This window comes from Somniosus microcephalus, chromosome 7 (assembly GCF_052327205.1).
Source record: "Somniosus microcephalus isolate GS21.2 chromosome 7, FLI_Smic_1.0, whole genome shotgun sequence".
NCBI lineage: Eukaryota > Metazoa > Chordata > Chondrichthyes > Squaliformes > Somniosidae > Somniosus > Somniosus microcephalus.
Window position 1 is genome coordinate 241,733,843 of NC_140993.1, and position 18,517 is coordinate 241,752,359.

At 45.5% G+C, this 18,517-nt stretch overlaps 2 protein-coding genes across 6 annotated transcripts in view; both read left to right on the forward strand.

Annotated features, from left to right (window-relative positions):
• The window catches only part of LOC147115189 (V-type proton ATPase subunit C 1-A-like), a 255,177-nt gene that overhangs the window by 188,393 nt on the left and 48,267 nt on the right, over positions 1 to 18,517 (forward strand). The window lies entirely within an intron of this gene.
• Positions 6,839 to 13,024, forward strand: LOC147115190 (maestro heat-like repeat-containing protein family member 1). The gene has a single exon (XM_085993516.1). The coding sequence runs from the start codon at positions 8,067 to 8,069 to the stop codon at positions 12,891 to 12,893; it is 4,827 nt and encodes a 1,608-aa protein (XP_085849642.1). The 5' UTR covers positions 6,839 to 8,066; the 3' UTR covers positions 12,894 to 13,024.

The following is an 18,517-nucleotide window of genomic DNA, read 5'->3' on the forward strand; positions in this document are numbered from 1 at the left end:
ATATTATCCTCTTTCTTTACCGTGAAGACTGACACAAAGTAATTATTCAACAAGTCTGCCATTTCCTTCGTTTCATTTACAATATTGCCCATATTAGTTTTAAATGGGCCCACATTACCCTTGACTACCCTTTGTCTTCTATTATAATTGTAAAAACTTTGCGTTAATCCTGAGGTATCTCAAGTTTCTTTTTGTATTCCCTTTTTGTAGCTCTTAGTGTATTTTTTGTCTTCCTTTGCTGCTCTTTATATCTCTCCCAGTCCCCTGGATTTACATTATTCTTTGCTTCTTTGTATGCTCTTTCCTTTAGTTTTATGTTCTCTCGGACTGCTTTTGCCGACCATGGCTGTTTTATTTGTTAGGCTGTAACTATTTGCAACGGCAAATTTCTGATTGGTCCCATTGGAGGACAAGACACGCCCAACAGTTTGTCTGGACTGTGTAATTAGATCCTGTCTGCCTGAGTAATTAATATCTTTGCAATGTGCGATTTGATCCATTCATTGTGACAGCCAGGCTCTCGAGCTCACAGTGCTAACACTACTGCTTTAAGAGAACAGATAGGGCTCACCCTCCTGGGTTAGGACCTTCTCTCTCTCCCGTTCCCTGCCCCCAACAAGTTCCTGACCCCTCTTCTCCTTCCGCCCACCCACCAAAGTTCCTGATCTTCCCGCCGCCCCCGCCCCCACCTCTACAAGTTCATGACATTCTCTTCTCCTCCTCACTCCCCCTCCCCCAAACAAGTTCCTGACTCTGAGCCTACAGGAAACCTGGGTGCATGCACGATTGGAGCGATGGGTGCGCGTGCGTGACTCCAGTGGTTGGAGGGGGGGGGGGGGGAGGACGGTCTTTAAGCTCCGCCCCCATATGGTGTACATACGCTGAACGACTCAAATTTGTTTGTGCAAATAATCACTCTGTATTTAAGTAGTGCTCTTGCACCTTGTGGATATATACTGGTCCTGTATTAGCTAAATTCTTTGCACACCTCCTATAGTACATCTGTAGTTTTACTCAGTAACAGTTTTGACCTGTTTGCTGTCATCAGTCTCTCACAGTCTGATAGTGTTAGCCATACCAAAATTTAGAATCTTAGTAACTGCTACGTTTCTCCTTTTCAAACCTAACATTGAAATCGATCATATTCTGATCACTGTTAGATAAATGTTCCCTTACTGTGTTATCCCTCCAGTCAGGTTTCCACCCCTGCTGCAGTACTGAAACGGCCCTCATCAAAGTCACAAATGACATCCCAAGTGACTGTGACCGTGGTAATCTATCTCTCCTCATCCTCCTCAACCTGTTTGTAGCCTTTGACACAGTTGACCACCCCATCCTCCTCCAACACCCCTCCTCTGTCGTCTAGCTGGGTGGGACTGCCCTTGCCTGGTTCCATTCTTATTTATCCAGTCGTACCCAGAGAATCATCTGCAATGGCTTCTCTTCCTGCTACTGCACTGTTAGCTTCTGGAGCCCCCAAGGATCTATCCTTGGCCCCCTCCTATTTCTCATCTACATGTTGCCCCTCGGTGACATCATCCGAAAAAAAAACGTCCTGTTCCACATGTAGGCTGCCAACAACCCAGCTCTGCCTCACCACCACCTCTCTCGACCACTCCACCCTGCTGTCCAATGAGGAGAAATTTCCTCCAACTATACATTGGGGGTTAAGAAGGCAAATGGTATGCTGGCTTTCATAGCGAGAGGATTCGAGTACAGGAGCAAGGATGTCTTGCTGCAGTTGTACAGGGCCTTGGTGAGACCACACCTTGAGTATTGTGTGCCGTTTTGGTCACCTTATCTGAGGAAGGATGTTCTTGCCATGGAGGGAGTGCAGCGAAGATTCACCAGACTGATACCTGGGATGGCAGGAATAATGTATGAAGAAAGATTGGGTCGATTAGGCTTATATTCGCTAGAGTTCAGAAGAATGAGAGGGGATCTCATTGAAACTTATAAAACTCTAACAGGACTAGACAGATTAGATGCAGGAAGGCTGTTCCTGATGGCGGGGGTGTCCAGAACCAGGGGTCACAGTCTAAGGATAAGGGGTAAGCCATTTAGGACTGAGATGAGGAGGAATTTGTTCACCCAGAGAGTGGTGAACCTGTGGAATTCTCTACCACAGAAGACAGTTGAGGCCAATTCATTAAGGAGTTAGATCTATTTCTTACGGCTAAGGGGATCAAGGGAAATGTGGAGAAAGCAGGGACAGGGTACTGAATTTGGATATCAGCCATGATCGCACTGAATGGTGGAGCAGGCTCGAGGGGTCGAATGGCCTCCTCCTGCTCCTATTTTCTATGTTTCTATGTAAGCCCAAAGCCGTTGTCTTCGGTACCGGCCCCAAACTCCGTTCCTTAGCCACTGACTCCATTGCTCTCCTTGGCCACTGTCTGGGACTGAACCAGACTGTTCACAACCTTGGTGTCGTATTCGACCCTGTGATGAGCTTCAGACCACATAACCGCTCCATCACCAAGCCCACCTGTTTCCACCTCCGTAACTTTGCCCCATCTCTGCCCCTGCCTCAGCTTATCTGCTGCTGAAACCCTCATCCATGTCTTTTTTATCTCTAGACTTGACCATTCCAATGCACTCCAGGCCGGCCTCCCACCTACCACCCTCCAAAACTCTACCCGTATCCTAACTCGCACCAAAACCCGCTCACCCATCACCCCTGATCTACATTGGCTTGGTCCGGCAATGCCTCAATTTTAAAATTCTCACCCTTGTTTTCAAATCCCTCCATGGCCTCGCCCCTCCCTATTGCTGTAACCTCCTCCAGCCCGACAACCCTCTGAGATCTCTGCGCTCCTCCAGTCCTGGCCTCCTGCTCTACCCTGATTTTAATCGCTCCACCATTGGCGGCCGTGTCTTCAGCTGCCAAGGCCCTAAGCTCTGGAATTCTCTTCCTATACCTCTCCGCCTCTCTACCTCCTCCCTTAAGATGCTCCTTAAAACCTACCTCTTTGGCCAAGCTTTTGGCCAACTGTCCTAATATCTTGTGTCTCGGTGTCAAATTTTGTTGGGTAGTGCTCCTGTGAGGTGCCTTGGGACCTTTCACTACATTAAAGAAGCTATATAAATACAAGTTGTTAGATTAACTAAACCTGGTCCATTGCTCATCAACTAAATCTAGTATGGCCTGCTCTCTTGTTGGTTCTAGAACATATTGATCTAGAAACCTATTTTGAATGCACTCAAATTCACTACCTTTCTGGCTTGAGCTACTCTGCTCATCCCAATCTATGAATTTTAAAATCGCCTAGTAAAACAACTCTACTTTTGCTACAAGCCCCTCTAATCTGAATTAATACATTCTGCCTCTTCATTGCTGCTATCAGGAGACCTGTAAACATTTCCCATTATTCCTCAATTCTAACCATAGAGTCGCCAATGATTGCTTTCTCTTATTAATGTGTAATAGTATCTTTAATCAGTAATGCTACCCCTCCAGTTTCCCTATCCTTTCTAAAGACCTTATAACTTGGAATATTTATCTACCAATCATGACCAACTTGCAGCCATGTCTCAGTAATGGCCACCGTGTCATACCCTCTAAGCAAAATTGAGCCTCTAATTCACTCAATTTATTTCTTATACTCCGTGCGTTAGTATATAAAACTCTTATTTGAGCAAGCAACCCTAACCTGTCCTTCTGCCTTGTCTTTCTTGCACCGTTTAACTTAATACACTTCTTAGTTGTCATTTCTGCTGTAACCACTTTAGTTATTTTAGTATTCCCACAACCTGGAGTATCTATCACTGCTTGTGACCTACACTCTGCTCTTATCCCTTTTCATTTTTTTTAAATGATCACTTTTGCTATTGTTTCTGACTGCCACCCCCATTGATTAGTTTAAGTTTTTACTATCCTATTTATCCTTTTCACTAGGACCTTGGGCTCAACCTGCTTCAGATGCAGCCTGTCCCAGTGGTACAGCTCCTTCCTGTCTCAGTGCTGGTGCCAGTGACCCATGAAATGGAGCCTCTCCTTCCCCCACCACTCCTTTAGCCATGTGTTCACCTTCCTGATCTGTTTGTCCCTATGCCAATTAGCACGTGGCTCGGGTAATAATATTGAGCTTACCGCCCTTGGGGTCCTGTTTTTTAATTTAGTTCCTAACTCATGATACTCCCTTAGCAGGATCTCCTCCCTTTTCTTTCCTATGTCATTGGTCCCGACATGGACCACGACAACTGGATCTACTCCCTCCTTTTCCAAATTTCTTTCCAGCCACACCCTTTGGGACTCTTTAATGTGGCTACAGAGGATGCTATCTATCCCCCTATATTATTGAATCACCGATAACTACTGCGTTTATATTCTGCTCCTCCACCCCTCTTTGGACAACCCTCTGCTCCATGGTGCCTAGGTCAGCATTGTGGCTGTTCTCCCCTCAGTCTGACCTTCCCTAGGTTCCTTCTGCCCTTCCTGCACCAGTGCTTTCCTCTGAGGTGTGAATGTACTCTGGAGTAAACTGTCCAGAAATTCCTTCCCACCCCCGTATGTCAGAGTGTTGCTAACTCACACTCCAACTTAACAACTCTGAGCTGAAGTGACTCAAGGCAGAGACATTTCCTGCTCTCGAGTCAGTACAAAGAAGGTTCACTCGGTTAATCCCGGGGATGAGGGGATGGACATATGAGGAGAGGTTGAGTAGATTGGGACTCTACTCATTGGAGTTCAGAAGAATGAGAGGCGATCTTATTGAAACATATAAGATTGTGAAGGGGTTGGATCGGGTGGATGCGGGGAAGATGTTCCCGATGATGGGTGAAACTAGAACTAGGGGGCATAGTCTTAGAATAAGGGGCTGCTCTTTCAAAACTGAGATGAGGAGGAACTACTTCACTCAGAGGGTGGTAGGTCCATGGAATATGCTGCCCCAAAAAGCTGTAGAAGCTACATCATTACATAAATTTAAAACAGAAATAGACAGTTTCCTAGAAGTAAAGGGAATTAAAGGTTACGGGGAGCGGGCAGGAAATTGGACATGAGTCTAGTTTCGGATCGGTCATGGCCCTGTGGGTAGCGGAGCGGGCCCAGGGGCCGTGTAGCCTGATCCTGCTCCTATTTCGTGTGTCTAATTCTGTTAGATTCAGGAGATGGTTCTGGGATAGTGGATTGGCGGTTAGGATCAGATCAGCCATGATCTTATTGAATGGCAGAGCAGGCTCGAGGGGCCGATTGGCCTACTCCTGCTCCTATTTCTTATGTTCTTATGTTCTTATATGGCAGTCCGGGACAGTCTCGCTGTCAAACTCCCAGATACTACCTCGTAGAGTTTTTTTAAAAAAATGCTTTAATCAAGCTTGCTGCTTGCTTAATTCAAAATTGCCACAATTCATGCTTGGAATCTATTCAGAGACTACATTAGGCTGGAGGAACGATTGAAAAATGCAATTGACAAGCCTTCCCAAGCTCAAGGTTTAAAAGGATTAGTGTGTTCAAATTTTCATCACTAAGCAAAGTCCATGGTTTTAATGTGGATTTGAAATTGTGCTCTTGTGTTGTAAAGTTGGTATATTTGAATTTATCTAGGTATCATAGGTGCATTATTAGATCAATTAAACTTTTTTAGTGAATTAGTTCGCTTGCTATCATTATGTGTAATGGAAAACTTGTCGGCTCTGCGCAACGCTTTGCTATGTATCTGAATAATCCTATGGAAACACTGCTACATATTTGGAGTTATGTAATTGCATTTGAAGTGTTTTAGAAATTGCTTTGAGTGAAGCAGTACTTCTCATCAAATTGGAAGGTGCACGAATAGGGAGAAACTTCAGGTGCTGCAGTACATGTAAAGTTCGGGACCCTAAGTGACAGCTATTGTAGGGAGCTCTGTTCTGTCCCTCTGTTAGTTGAAGATTTTCTCCCCTTATCTGATCCAACCATATACAATGAGAAACAAGGGTATACACTTGTATAGCACATTATGACATGTCTGCTTTGGAGTGCAGTGAAAGTTATGTAGGCAAACTTGGCAGCCAATATTTGTGCAGTAAGACCCCACAAACAGCAATGAGTTGAATGACCAGCTAATCTGTTGTTGGTAGTGTCTGAAAGATGAACATTAGCCAGTCCACCAGGAGAACTCCCTGCTGTTTAATAGTGTCAGTTAATTGGTGTGCGTACTTCCATATTTAATTCACCTGTGACTTTATAAAAGTTGATTTCTTCTGGATAAATAGAGTTTGCCTGATTTAATCTGTTCTGAGATCCAACCTAAGGAGGAAAACATTAAAATGACTCTAAATGGCATGGTCTTCATTTGTTTGTTCTGGTCATTGGTTGTCCTTCCCTCACCTGTTTGGTTCTCCAGAGATAGGGACCACTCGACAGCCAACTCTCACATTAGGGTCAGTTTGTCCCTTGGTGATTTGCCGCAATCTTTCCTTCCTTTAGCTGGATGCAATGACTGAGATCAGTGCAGGTAGATGCTGGTGTGAATACATTTCCTATTATACTAAGCGTGACTTTGGGTACGCATCAACTCAAAAGTGGCAGTATAACACACGAGACTGGCGAGCACATTAAAGCCTTGAGGTGCGAGACCCCCTTCAGCTTGCACAGAGTACAGTATAACTCCAGTTTAATACACAACATGCTGTACCACAGCACAAGAGAGTGTCAAGATGCAACAGGTTGTGTTAGGACATAGCACTTTGAGCTGTACAACCCTAGGGTGGTTAACTGAATATTATGGTGGCCTGAGTTACTGTTCTCTGGATGTGGCCATCGCTGGTAAAGCTGGCACTTATTGCCCATCCTTAGTTGCCCTGAGAAGGTGGTGGTGGGCCGCCTTCTTGAACCAAAGCATTTAGGGTAAAATATTGATTGGGTCAAGTATTGGTCCCAATGTGGTAAATAAGTCCGACGAACAGGAGTAGGCCATTCGGCCCCTCGAGCCTGTTCCGTTCAATTGGTTCTGCATCTCAACTCCTTTACTCGCCTTTGCTCCATATCCCTTGATACCCTTGCCCAACAAAAATGTCTATCGACCTCGGTCTTGAAAGCTCCAATTGTTTGATAAAAACTGATATAGAGGCACTGGAGAGGGTGCAGAGAAGATTTACAAGGATGTTACCAGAAATGCGAGGGTATACATATCAGTAAATGATGGACAGGCTGGGTCTCTTTTCTCTTGGAAAAAGAGAAGGCTGAGGGGTGACCTATTAGAGATATTTAAAATTATGAAAAATGTTGATAAAGTTGTTACAGAGAGAATGTTTCTACTTGTGGGGAAGAGCATAACTAGAGGCCATCAATATGGGTAGGAGAGTTTAAAGGATGACAGGAGAGCAGTAAAATCAGATGAGAAGAGGGCAAGGGAAGTTGAAATGGAGATTGAAATGACCAAGGATGAGGAGTCACTGAGTCCAGAGGTTGAAGGAGGAAATCAGGGAGGATATGTGGGTGAGAAACCAGGGTGGTAGGCACTAGAGAACAAGGATTTTAAAGGAGTGACGATTGGAACAAGTGCTCTGATGTCACAATAACTTCATGACCTCATGAAGCAGCTTCAATCCCTTTATAATTTACTTCCTGTCGAGGCACAACAACAACAACCCCCCCCCCACCTTAATCTGCCATAAACAGCTGACAAGACTTATATGGGCACATAACCCAGGACGACATCACAACTGAGGGGTCATGTAACATGGCCTCACAATGAAAACCATGACAACCCAGAAACCACGGGTGGACAAGACACAGCAAAGTGGTTCAAACTGTGCATTTGTGCATGAGAGAGCAAAGAGGAGAGAGCTTAAAGACAAGTGCGTTCATCAAATCTATCCAAATTTTGGAAGATCACCAAGAACAAATTTAAAACACTGTGGAAAGGAACAGTGTTAATTATTGGAGAGAAAGAAGTCAGGGAACAACATCCGAGCAGAGATCTGATTTCATACTGAGAGTTAGTGAACAAAGACAATCTTTAATTGATCATTACTCACAGAAATTATTTGGTTGAAACCTTTCTTCATATTGAAGAGTTGTAGAATTTGACTGCTGACTGTTTCCACATTGAGGGACATTCTCGGTTGCCTTCGTGAAGATGATAGCCGAGGAAGATGAACGTTGTCATCAGAGAATATCAAAGACCCTCCAGACATTGGGGCGTCAGCACCCAGAAATAGTATTAATGAGCTGCCATGACTATCTGTGCCATCACACCACGCGGACAGCTCCATACGGTGTTGTAGTATTGGAGAGCATGGCGATGATTATCAAGGACAACCTTGATCAAATCAGCCAAGCACTTGCTGAGAAAGTTATCTCTTTGGCTGCAATGTGGATGACGATGTTAACAGGAGCACAAGCTGCCAGCCAGGAAGCAGCCAGCAATCTCCTGGTTGTCATGAGCTTCAGGTTCAGAAATGAAGTTGTCCAGTTGACGACAAAGAGTTTCAAACAAGGGCACCTTCCGCATGTGTACATGGTCAAGACCTTAACAAAAATGTCAATGGAAAATGTGTACGGCATGGTTCCTTTACTAAAATCTATCTTGGGGATCATGATTCCAGTATTCGTTGGCGTTAAACAGGCTGAGCTGAAGACTGCATTTGCCTCAGCGGTAGGAAGTTTTAGCAAGAGCATCCTGATCTATCTGGGAAATATGGAGAAAGCCTCAGACCCTAACGTGACTAAAGATTCTTTCTCCACCGAAATCAACACTGTCTATAGTCTGTTATTCAAGGTGTGGTTCAAGAAGGAGTCCTCTGAATTGAAGATCTCAATAGTAGAAGCTCTAGGCTATGTCATTTCCCTGCTGCCCAAGGACGCACTGGAAAAAGAGCTGCCCAGGATAATTCCAGGCATCCTGTCTCTCTACAAGAAGCAACCAGGGCATTTTTCCATCACAGAGTGTCTGTGCCGGGTGCTGGATGTTGCCATAGAGATGAGGTATCTGGGGCTGAAAACACAGATGGGCAATCTGCTTAAAAGTCTCCACCAGCAGATGTGTGTTTCGGCAGGGTATACTAACCATTTTGCTGCGAAGAAATGCAATAAGATCCTTTGCTGTTTTAGAGTTCTGGTCCCAGCTTATGCAGATACAATAGTCGAATTTCTCCTCTCACAGTTGGAGAACGCTGACCAAAAAATGAGAGTAGGAACACTCAATGTACTGAGGCAACTCATCATATCGGTCTCCTCACATTTTGAGAGGAAGAAGGCTCAGATTGTGGCTGCCATAAAACCACTGCTCCTGGACAAGCGCAGCAATCAGGAGAAGAAACTAATTGCCCAGGTAATATGTGTCATGGCCCAGCAAGGTTACCTTGAGCTAGAGGGAGGAAAGGCAATGGTGGAATTTGTCATCCAACAGTGTGCTGCATCTGTTGATTCAGGGACCCTGGAACCACCCAATCATCAGCCAGACCAGGTAACAACTGAGGAATTAGTCACAGTATGTGAAACAGTGATGTGTGTGATCACAGCTGCAGTGAAGATGGAGGATGTCCTTTGGCCATTCTTACTGGAGTTTGTCACCATGACCCAGTACACCAAGGCTTTAACAACAATCTGTAATTGTTCAGCACATCTTGGAAAAAAGAAACTGCAAGCCGGCAGTGAGAGGTTTTTCCTCACTTACAATGAAGATGCCAATCTCCCGAAAGCCCAGGCACTGCTGACCCGGCTCCTCGTCATTTCTTGTTGCCCATATCAGGGAGGAAGCCGAGGAGCTGCGGCACTGAGGCTAATGCAAGTCCTGAGCCTCAATATTCGCCCAGCATCTGAGAGAGAGTGGGAAGAGGAGCTTCCATCATTGGTTGAACAATTACTAAAGAATTCAAAGGAGTCTCTGGCCCAAAAGGAATGGGAGGAGAAATTATTGCTGTTCTTGTCCAGAACACTCAATGCCATTGATGACGAGGAATGGACATGCCAGCTCGCTAATGAAATACATAGAGAGATTAACACCAACCACCTATCCCCACAAGAGAAAGGCTTTCTCTATAAATCATTTGGGACAGTGCTTCGTCAGACCCGCACAACAAAAATAAAGGAGGAGCTTTACGAAATGCTACTGAGTGTGCAGCACAGTGAGAGTGCGGAGAGAGAGGGTGCAGCTCTCGCCATTGGTTTCTGTGCCATGACACACTTTCATGATACCCTCAGTAGCCTGGAGGAGTTTGCTAACTCCAACAGATTTAAGAAAACTCAAAGTTTCCTGAATATTCTTGGGGTCAAGCCTGATGTGGATTTGGCTAAAGCCAGGAGCACACTGGTTCTGTGCTATGGGAACTTGGCATTCTACGCACCTGAGGAACTAATGCTGTCCACAATCGAGACCCACATTCTGCCGGCTGTGATCAACCAATACATTACAAGTGGACAGGAGAACAAGACTGAATCCAGGGATCTCGCACTAAAGCTCAGCCTAATACAGACCGTGACTCTGATAGCCAGATCCCTACATTCAAATCGCCAGAGAGCTCCCTTCAACTTTATCAGAAACAGGGAGCTGCTGACATGCATGCTGGATCTTATCGAGGCCGAGCCACCAGAGCTGCTGCAGAGCCCTGTTCGACAGTTAGCCATGAATGCCTGCAAACATCTGATACAACTACACATTGAGCCAAACCGAGCTGACACCTGCAAATTGATTCAAACCTGCCTGACCAGTACTTTCAGCTTGTTACCTTCAGAACTGGACAAAGACATGAATAGTAACAGAAAAGAAATGGGAACACTTTATACCCAAACTATGAGTTCCCTGCAAGAGCTCCTGAAGCAATTATTGCTTCAGGACCTGTCCCCTGAAGGATTTGTGGTCATTTTCAATCAGGTAGAAGTCTGGATCATTTCAGCAAAACCTCATGAGCGAGAGAGAGCCATGGACACGACCATACAGCTTCTGAAATTTTACTGGGAGAAGCTCAATGTTCAGAATGTAACGCCTGGAAATAACACGGGGACTCTGATTGGACGACTGATGCCGCGTTGTGCAGACCCATCGCTTCCCGTTCGACAGATGGCTCTGGACACCTTGTGCATCATCCTGTCGATTCAGTTGCCGTACGAAGGCAGCAATCTGGATCAGCAAAAGGAGCAGTTGGAGGTTCTGAAAGAAGTCAGGGAACAGTTAGCTAACCCTGATGCTTCAGTCATCTTTCAAGCATGCTGCCAGATCACAGAGGTAATTTCCAAGTGTTTGCCCCATGACCAGTTGGGCAGCTTGCTCTCTGTGGCCCTCAAAGGACTGTCCGACCAGCACCTCAGTTGTTCCGGTGCAGCCGCTGTGCTCCTGCAAAACATAATTAAAAAACGTGGCAGTGAACTTGGGGATCAGGTCTTGGAGATACTTCACGTGCTGAGCGTTGAATTGCAGTCAGTTCCTTATGAGAACGTGAGACTTTCAGTTCTACAGAGTATCGCCATACTGACCTCACACAATAGAGCAACAGTTGTGTCCTGTCTCCCCACCTACCCTGTCCCTTCGGACAAGTACATCAGTGATGTGTGGCGATCACTGGCCAAGGACACAGAATGTGCCACGAGTACAATAGAAGAGCTGCTGGACAGACTGAACGAACAGTTAGAATTTGCAATGAGCAGAACCTATCCCATCAGAGATAACGCAACCCTTGAATCCCTGGCTGCCATCTGTGGGCTGCACGAAATAATAACTAAGCCTGAGTCGGCAAAAGCGGTGGCTATGTTATTCCCGCAGATATTTAGTGTCCTACTCATTTATCTTAGCTCGTGTGTTAATGTTTGTCTGGTCAGTGACTTTGTTCCTGATGGTCAACTGCAGCAAAGAGAATTCTCAGTTGAGCCTCTAACACCTGAAAGCAGCAATGTCTGTGTGAACTGTGTGGAGACACTGAAGGACCTGCTAGCTCAAACAGATAATGAAGCAGTGCTTCATGATATGGTGCAAAGTGGAGGATGGGACCAGATGATGGATCTCTGCAAGTCTGACAAGGGGGTTGTCCTGCTGGCCAGAGCAATGGTGAGATACGCTGGCGCCAGTCTGACTGGCATTGTGAAACAGCTGGCAACTCAATTCCATACTGTTCAAGACTGTCAGGCAGTCACCTTGGTTTCCTTCTTTGCAGAGCTGTTAAAATCTCCCCTGGTTTCACAGCTGCATCTCACAGGCATTCTGGCGAATAGATTGTTAAGATATTTGCTCTATGCTTCTCCAGTTACCCGGTTGCTGTGTGTCAGAGGCCTGTACAACATTAGAGCACACCCCAAGAATAAAGGATTGCGTCTGCAAGTGATGTGCACAATGATTAGTCTGTTGGGGAACATGAAGAACCAGAAGGAGGTGCTAATCTTTGAGGTGCTGTCGTGCCTCTCAAAGAACTTAATTCAGTTGCAAGCAAACACCATCCAACCTTATGTAGAGGAAATCCTCGTCAGGATTCAACCACACTTTGAGGCAGAGTCTGATAGAGTGCGGGCTGAAGCGTTCAAAGTGTTGGGGATCTTGGCCAAGTGTGGAATTGGAGGTTCCAGATCCTTCTTCTGCCGACTGGTCCATTCCAACCTGGTGCGTTTGTTGCTACACCTGAATGGAAAGAGTGAGGAGGTCACTAGGTCTTGTTTATCAACACTATGGTTGCTCTTCCCACTCATTGGATCTGTTGAGGCTTCCTTGTTGATTGACAAGTATGCGAAGGAGCCCACCAGGAACTACATGACCCTCCTAAGAGACCTTTCACAACAGTTGGCCCAAGATATCCCCAAACAGATCTCCTCATATGCCGCGGACTGCGAGTCCTTCTTCCAGAGCCCCCAGGAACAACTGCAAGCACATGCAGTGGCCTTTGCATGTTTACTTCAACAGTCAGAACGTGTCCAACCCGCCTGGAGGGCCACCTGGTGGAACATCTGCACAATGAACTGCTGCTGTTCACCATCAGACTGAAGACTCGACGCTCAGGCCACCAACCTTCTCCGCGTCCTCTTAGCAGCAAAGTGATCATTCATTCAACTTGATTTGTAAATATGTAATTTTATGGTTTGTAAATAAATCAATATCCTGTTGTTCCATTGTAACTATTGGTGCATCTTCAAATGGTGCAGGTCCCACTGCTGCGTGACTGGGAGTGACCGCTCCTGATTCTCTCTCTCTCTCACACTGGACATTAGACACAGATCCTACTCCTCACTCCATGTAATTCTTCACTGGATCATCATGCTAGTTTATTTATAGATGCAGTTCCCTGCACTCCCAAAGTGCATCACTTTACACTTATTCACATTAACTTGCATCTGCTATGTGTCTGCCCATTTTGCCAGTCTGTCCTGAGTCTGATATTCTGCTCACTATTTAGTATGTTGCCAGGTTTCGTATCATGCGCAAACTTTGACATTGCACTCCCCAGCTTAGAGTTTCCGTCAGGTTGTGCTGGTATTTTTCAGCGCAATTCGCCCGAAATTGGCCAAACCATTGCAAAAGATCGAGGAATTTTAAGCACAAATTACGTCCAGTGCAAATCGAGTTTCTGCGATCTCATGCGCTGGTTTAAAAAAACAGTGTACTGGAAGACAGCCCCGCCCACAAAACTAGCCCCTCTCCCAGGTCAAATTCATCACCATGGCAAGTTTACGCTAATTGCGCTTGTTTGTGGGCCTTTGAGGAGGCTCTTAAAATTAAGCTTTTTTTTTTAAAAGGTGCAAGGACACTAATGCGCATTTTAAAAGTTTTAAAATATTAAATATTTTATTTGCTAGGAAGCTGACTACTGTACACCAATGAAATAGTAAATGGTTCGGTGTAGTTTTAAAACTCTTTCACTTATTTAAAATCCGGTTACTCACAGGTGGTAGACCTTATTAAAAATGCTTATTTTTTGTGATAAACCCATTTCCACAGTATTAATCAAACTGTACCAGGTTACCACTCTTAAATACATAAAGCAACATTTTTAATGCAAGGAAAAAGTAAACAATTGTGTTCCAAAACGCTGCTCGATTTGATGGAACGGATTCTTTTACCCTCAGTCTGGTTCAGCAAACACTGAGTCGAACAACTGGAGAATTCAAACGATTTATTACCCGCGGAGTCTTACTCTGAAATGTCAGCACCGACTCCTGCAAGAGTCTAACGAACCCAACAGAGCAAGCTATTTCTCATACAGTGTGCTACATTTTTATCCCTGCTTTTGAGAGAGCATTAACACCTCGTACATTCTGCACCAATCATGAGCTGGGCATGTATACATTTAATTGGATTTCCTGGTCTGGCAGTTTGAAATAAAGAAGTCACATTTTACTGAATGGGTTACAGCTAAGTAAACATCATGGTAATGTGTTATGATCACCTCAACATTATGGTAATGTGTTTGCAATCACTAAAGTCTAAACAGTTTCTGCTACATTGTTTCTATCAGCAAGGGGTAACATCATGGGTGCCAGCCTCGTTAACAATTAAAGATCAGGTTAGCCCTTTTTACTTCTCTGCTGCTTTTACAGTTTCTGGTTTCTGTTTCTCGAAATGATATTCTCATTCCCTCCTTTTATCATTCTATGATAACCAACCGTTATTCGGGTACGTCTATCTTATTTAGTCGATCAAATTCTTCATTATCATCGTACTTTACTTCCTTCATTTCACATTCACTGGCCTGTCTTACTACTAACATCCTCGGGCCACCTACTTTCTCCAAAGCTAGCTGCATTCTTCCCAACACACATTTCATGATTGCTAGTCCAACGAAAATACAGACGATGGCAGCTACTGAGTACATGGCCATATTTATCAACCAGTCAGACCATCCTCCAAATCCCCAGTTTCCCCAGTTACTTGCTTCCTTCATATTATCCATCTGTTCCCTTATCTTAGTGATAAAGCGGGTGATGTTCTCTGTCTGGTCTCAGACTCCCATAAGGCATTTACCTTTTACTATTGCACAGACACCACCTTCTCGGGCCAGCAGGTAGTCTAGGGCATATCTGTTTTGCATAGTGAATAACCTGAGTTCCGACAATTCTTTAGTGACTGCGTCGAGGGCCCCCATGGTAGCATTACCCAGGATGGTGAGACCACAGATAAGGTAGTTCCGGTTATTAGCGGCCAAATAGGCTCCAGTATAGCCTATAGAGAACAGGCCAGCAAATCCATATCCTACAGAGGTTCCGTGTCCTCCTAGGGATTCAGGATCTTTCCATTTGGAGCAAAACTCTTTTGAGGCTGCCCTGGCTACTATTTTTCGGTGGGATGTCCATTGGGAGGGGCAAGGTACTGTGGTAGGGGTTAGAGTAGCGATGGCTACAGTCCGGGGGGCGGTACCTATTACCATGAAATTAGTGGCTTTTCCTTGGCCCAAGAAAAAGTAGCCTGGTTTCGTATATATCACGGATATGTGTTTCCGCCTTGTGCTTAAATGGCTCGGGGGAAGGAAATAGTCCAGGCCTTGGATCTCAAGGGTATCAGCAGGCTGGGTACTAGCTATTTCTACTAGCATAAAGGTTTCCCCCCCTACCTTCAGATTTGTTCCATTCCCTTCTCCACATAAAACTTGCACTCCTTCGGTTACTGACAGACATATGGATTGCTCACATGTGCAGCTACCGGTGTCAGGTCCTATCGTACATTGATGGTGGAGGCAGCGTGTCACCAAGCAGGTGTAGTTCTGTTTAACCCATACTGACCTACAACCATAGCCCGTCCCATTCCAACAATTCTCGTAACCACCAGGGTTCCTGCTTAGTCTCAGGCAATTGGCGGGCGGGGTTAAGGTGTAGGGTATTGTTATATTAGTTGTGGGAGGGGGGAGGTGAGCATCTAAAAGAAAGTCCGGGGGAACAATAACCGGGGTTGGGGCAAACATCCCCTCCACAGAGGTCAGGGGCGGATAACAAACAATTGACTCTGGTGAGTATAGGGCTGCGTGAGTCTGGAGGAATAGGTTGCCCGTCGGGGTTTCTTTAGGGAAAATGTGTTGGAGATCTCGTTTACGTTTCTTGGTGAGGATACCTTCTAACCTAAAATAGTCAAAGCTGCTCATAATAGAGGGCAACTTCAGACAACGATTCTGTCCTTTGGTGTCTGTAGTTATACTGCATGGTCTTGCAGTAACAGACTTGGTCGCCTGGCGTCGGCAAACGTAATTAAATTTACACTCAGTCCAATAGCATGGCAATGTTCCTCTGTGTTCGTTTCTCAGCACTAGCGAGCGGTGGGGCTGTCTAATAAGCCCAATGTAGGTGTCCAAGTTGATCACGTTCCATTTCCCGAACCCGCCTGGGTTATCATCATTGCACCGAAGCACGTCTCCTGGGCATAGATGGTGTATCCGCTTGGGTTGGTTCCGCTGGCATGTCCTCCTCCTGGGCTGTTGAGTTATTCCAGGGGTGAGCAGGACACTGATGGAGAGGATCCACAGGGGCGTCTGCATGGTCAGTCGGCGCGGCACGTCTGTTTAAGGAGAGATTTCTTGGAAGCAAGAGAGGTTAGCATTCTTTAAGTTTTAGGCATAGCATTACTGACAATTTTACAGTGGTGGAGGTGGACCCAAGCACTCTTTCCCTCTACTTTGGCAGCAGTTGGAGTGGTGAGTAGGACTTGATAGGGTCCTTCCCAACGAGGTTCCAGTCCTTTTCGCGTCCAATTCCTGATCAATACATACGTTCCGGGCTCGATTTTGGACGGACTGACTATAGGGGGGAGGTCGATGTAGGCAGCGCGTACCCGGGAGTGCAAACTTTTCAATGCCCTGGTTAACGACAAAATATAGTTAGTCATTTCTGCCGTCATGTGGTGAAAGTGGACAGTCTTTGGGACTTCCTGGTTCCACGGGGTTTTGAGAGGTCTGCCATATATGATTTCAGCAGGGCTTAACCTTGCTGCACCAGCCGGGGTAGTACGTATTTGGAACAAGGCCACGGGGAGTAATTTGAGCCATGTAGTTCCCGTCTCGGCCTGTAATTTGGCAAGTTTATTTTTCAAGGTCTGATTAGCCCGCTCGACCAGTCCGGCGGCCTGTGGCCTGTAGGCACAATGTAACTGCTGTTGGATGCCCATTTGAGTGCAGAATTCCTTGGTTACCTGACCCACGAAGTGAGGGCCGTTGTCTGAACTTAATCGGTTTGGAATTCCGTACCTGGGAATAATTTCTCTCATTAAAACTTTTACAACAGTGGAGGCTTTGTTATCCGTAGTCGGGTAGGCCTCAATCCACTTACTAAATACATCAACAATAACCAGTACATATTTATAACACTGACACCTTTCTAACTCAATGTAGTCCATCTGGAGGGTCTCAAAGGGACCCGTGGGTAACGGCGTCTTACCCATTTCACAAGGTATGCCTTTTCCCGGGTTATGCTGCTGACAAATGAGGCAGCGGCTGCTAATACCTTGAGCCAGAGCCTGTAATCTAGGATGCCACCATGTAGCTAATAACGTGTCACTAGTTGCTCTGGCACCACAATGAGTTGCAAAGTGTATACATTCAATAACCCATAATGCTAGCTCATCTGACATACAAGTTTGCTCGGCAGGGGTGACCCATAATTTAGACACACAATCATATGTACAACCGAGCTGTTTCCACAGTCCCTTATCACAGTCAGGAGCGTCCTCCTGTAACTTAATGACGTCTTGGATGGTTGGCATTGGCTTTTCCGAGGGAGACTTGCTTTTATTTGAGCTTTTAGTCTGGCTCATCATTCTAGGCACAACCACTCGTTGTTCCTGGGACGCTTCCCTAGCTTCCTGGTCTGCGCATCTATTCCCTATATCTACAGAGGTTTGTCCTGCTGTGTGTGCGGAGCACTTTATCACGGAGATCTGTTTTGGTAGCATGAGGGCTTGTAGCAAATCAGATACTAATTTCTGATGGGATATCTGTGTTCCTGCAGAGGTTAGGAACCCTCTGTTTTTCCATAATTGTCCGAAATCATGAACCACTCCGAAGGCATATCTCGAGTCTGTATAAACGTTAACCTTTAAGTCCTTCCCTAAGATACAAGCTCGTATTAATGCAAACAGTTCTGCTTGTTGGGCGGAATACGGAGACTCAAAGGCAGCAGACTCCAAAATGTTACCGTCCTGATTTATGATTGCATATCCAGAAAGTCTTTTCCCAAGGGGACTGACGGACGCACTTCCATCCACATACATGGTTGTGTCAGGACTCTGCATTGGGGCATCAGATAGATCCTCCCTGACGGAGGTATCTTCCTTGATTAAAAATAGACAATCATGTCCTGGGTCTGTTTGTTCGAGGGGTGGTTCTGTGAGAAAGCATGCTGGGTTGATAGTAGTACAATGCTTAAATTGCAGTTTAGGATTATTCAACAGGTATATCTTGTACTTGTTCTGTCAGGCCATAGTGAGGTGCTGAGTTTGTAATTGGCCTAATAGTGCAGTTACCGAGTGCGAACTGTATACTGTAATATCTTGTTGCAAAGTTAGGTTGGCAGCCGATTGTAGGCTATTATAGATGGCGGTCAGAATCTGGGTGCATACGGGATGCCCTAGCGCTACCGGATCTAACTTCGAGGAGTAGTAAGCCACCGGCCTATGCTTGTCCCCATGTTTTT

What these genes read in the sequence shown, in the direction of transcription:
- LOC147115190 (XM_085993516.1), top strand. Translation starts at nt 8,067, where the DNA reads ATGATAGCCGAGGAAGATGAACGTTGTCATCAGAGAATATCAAAGACC.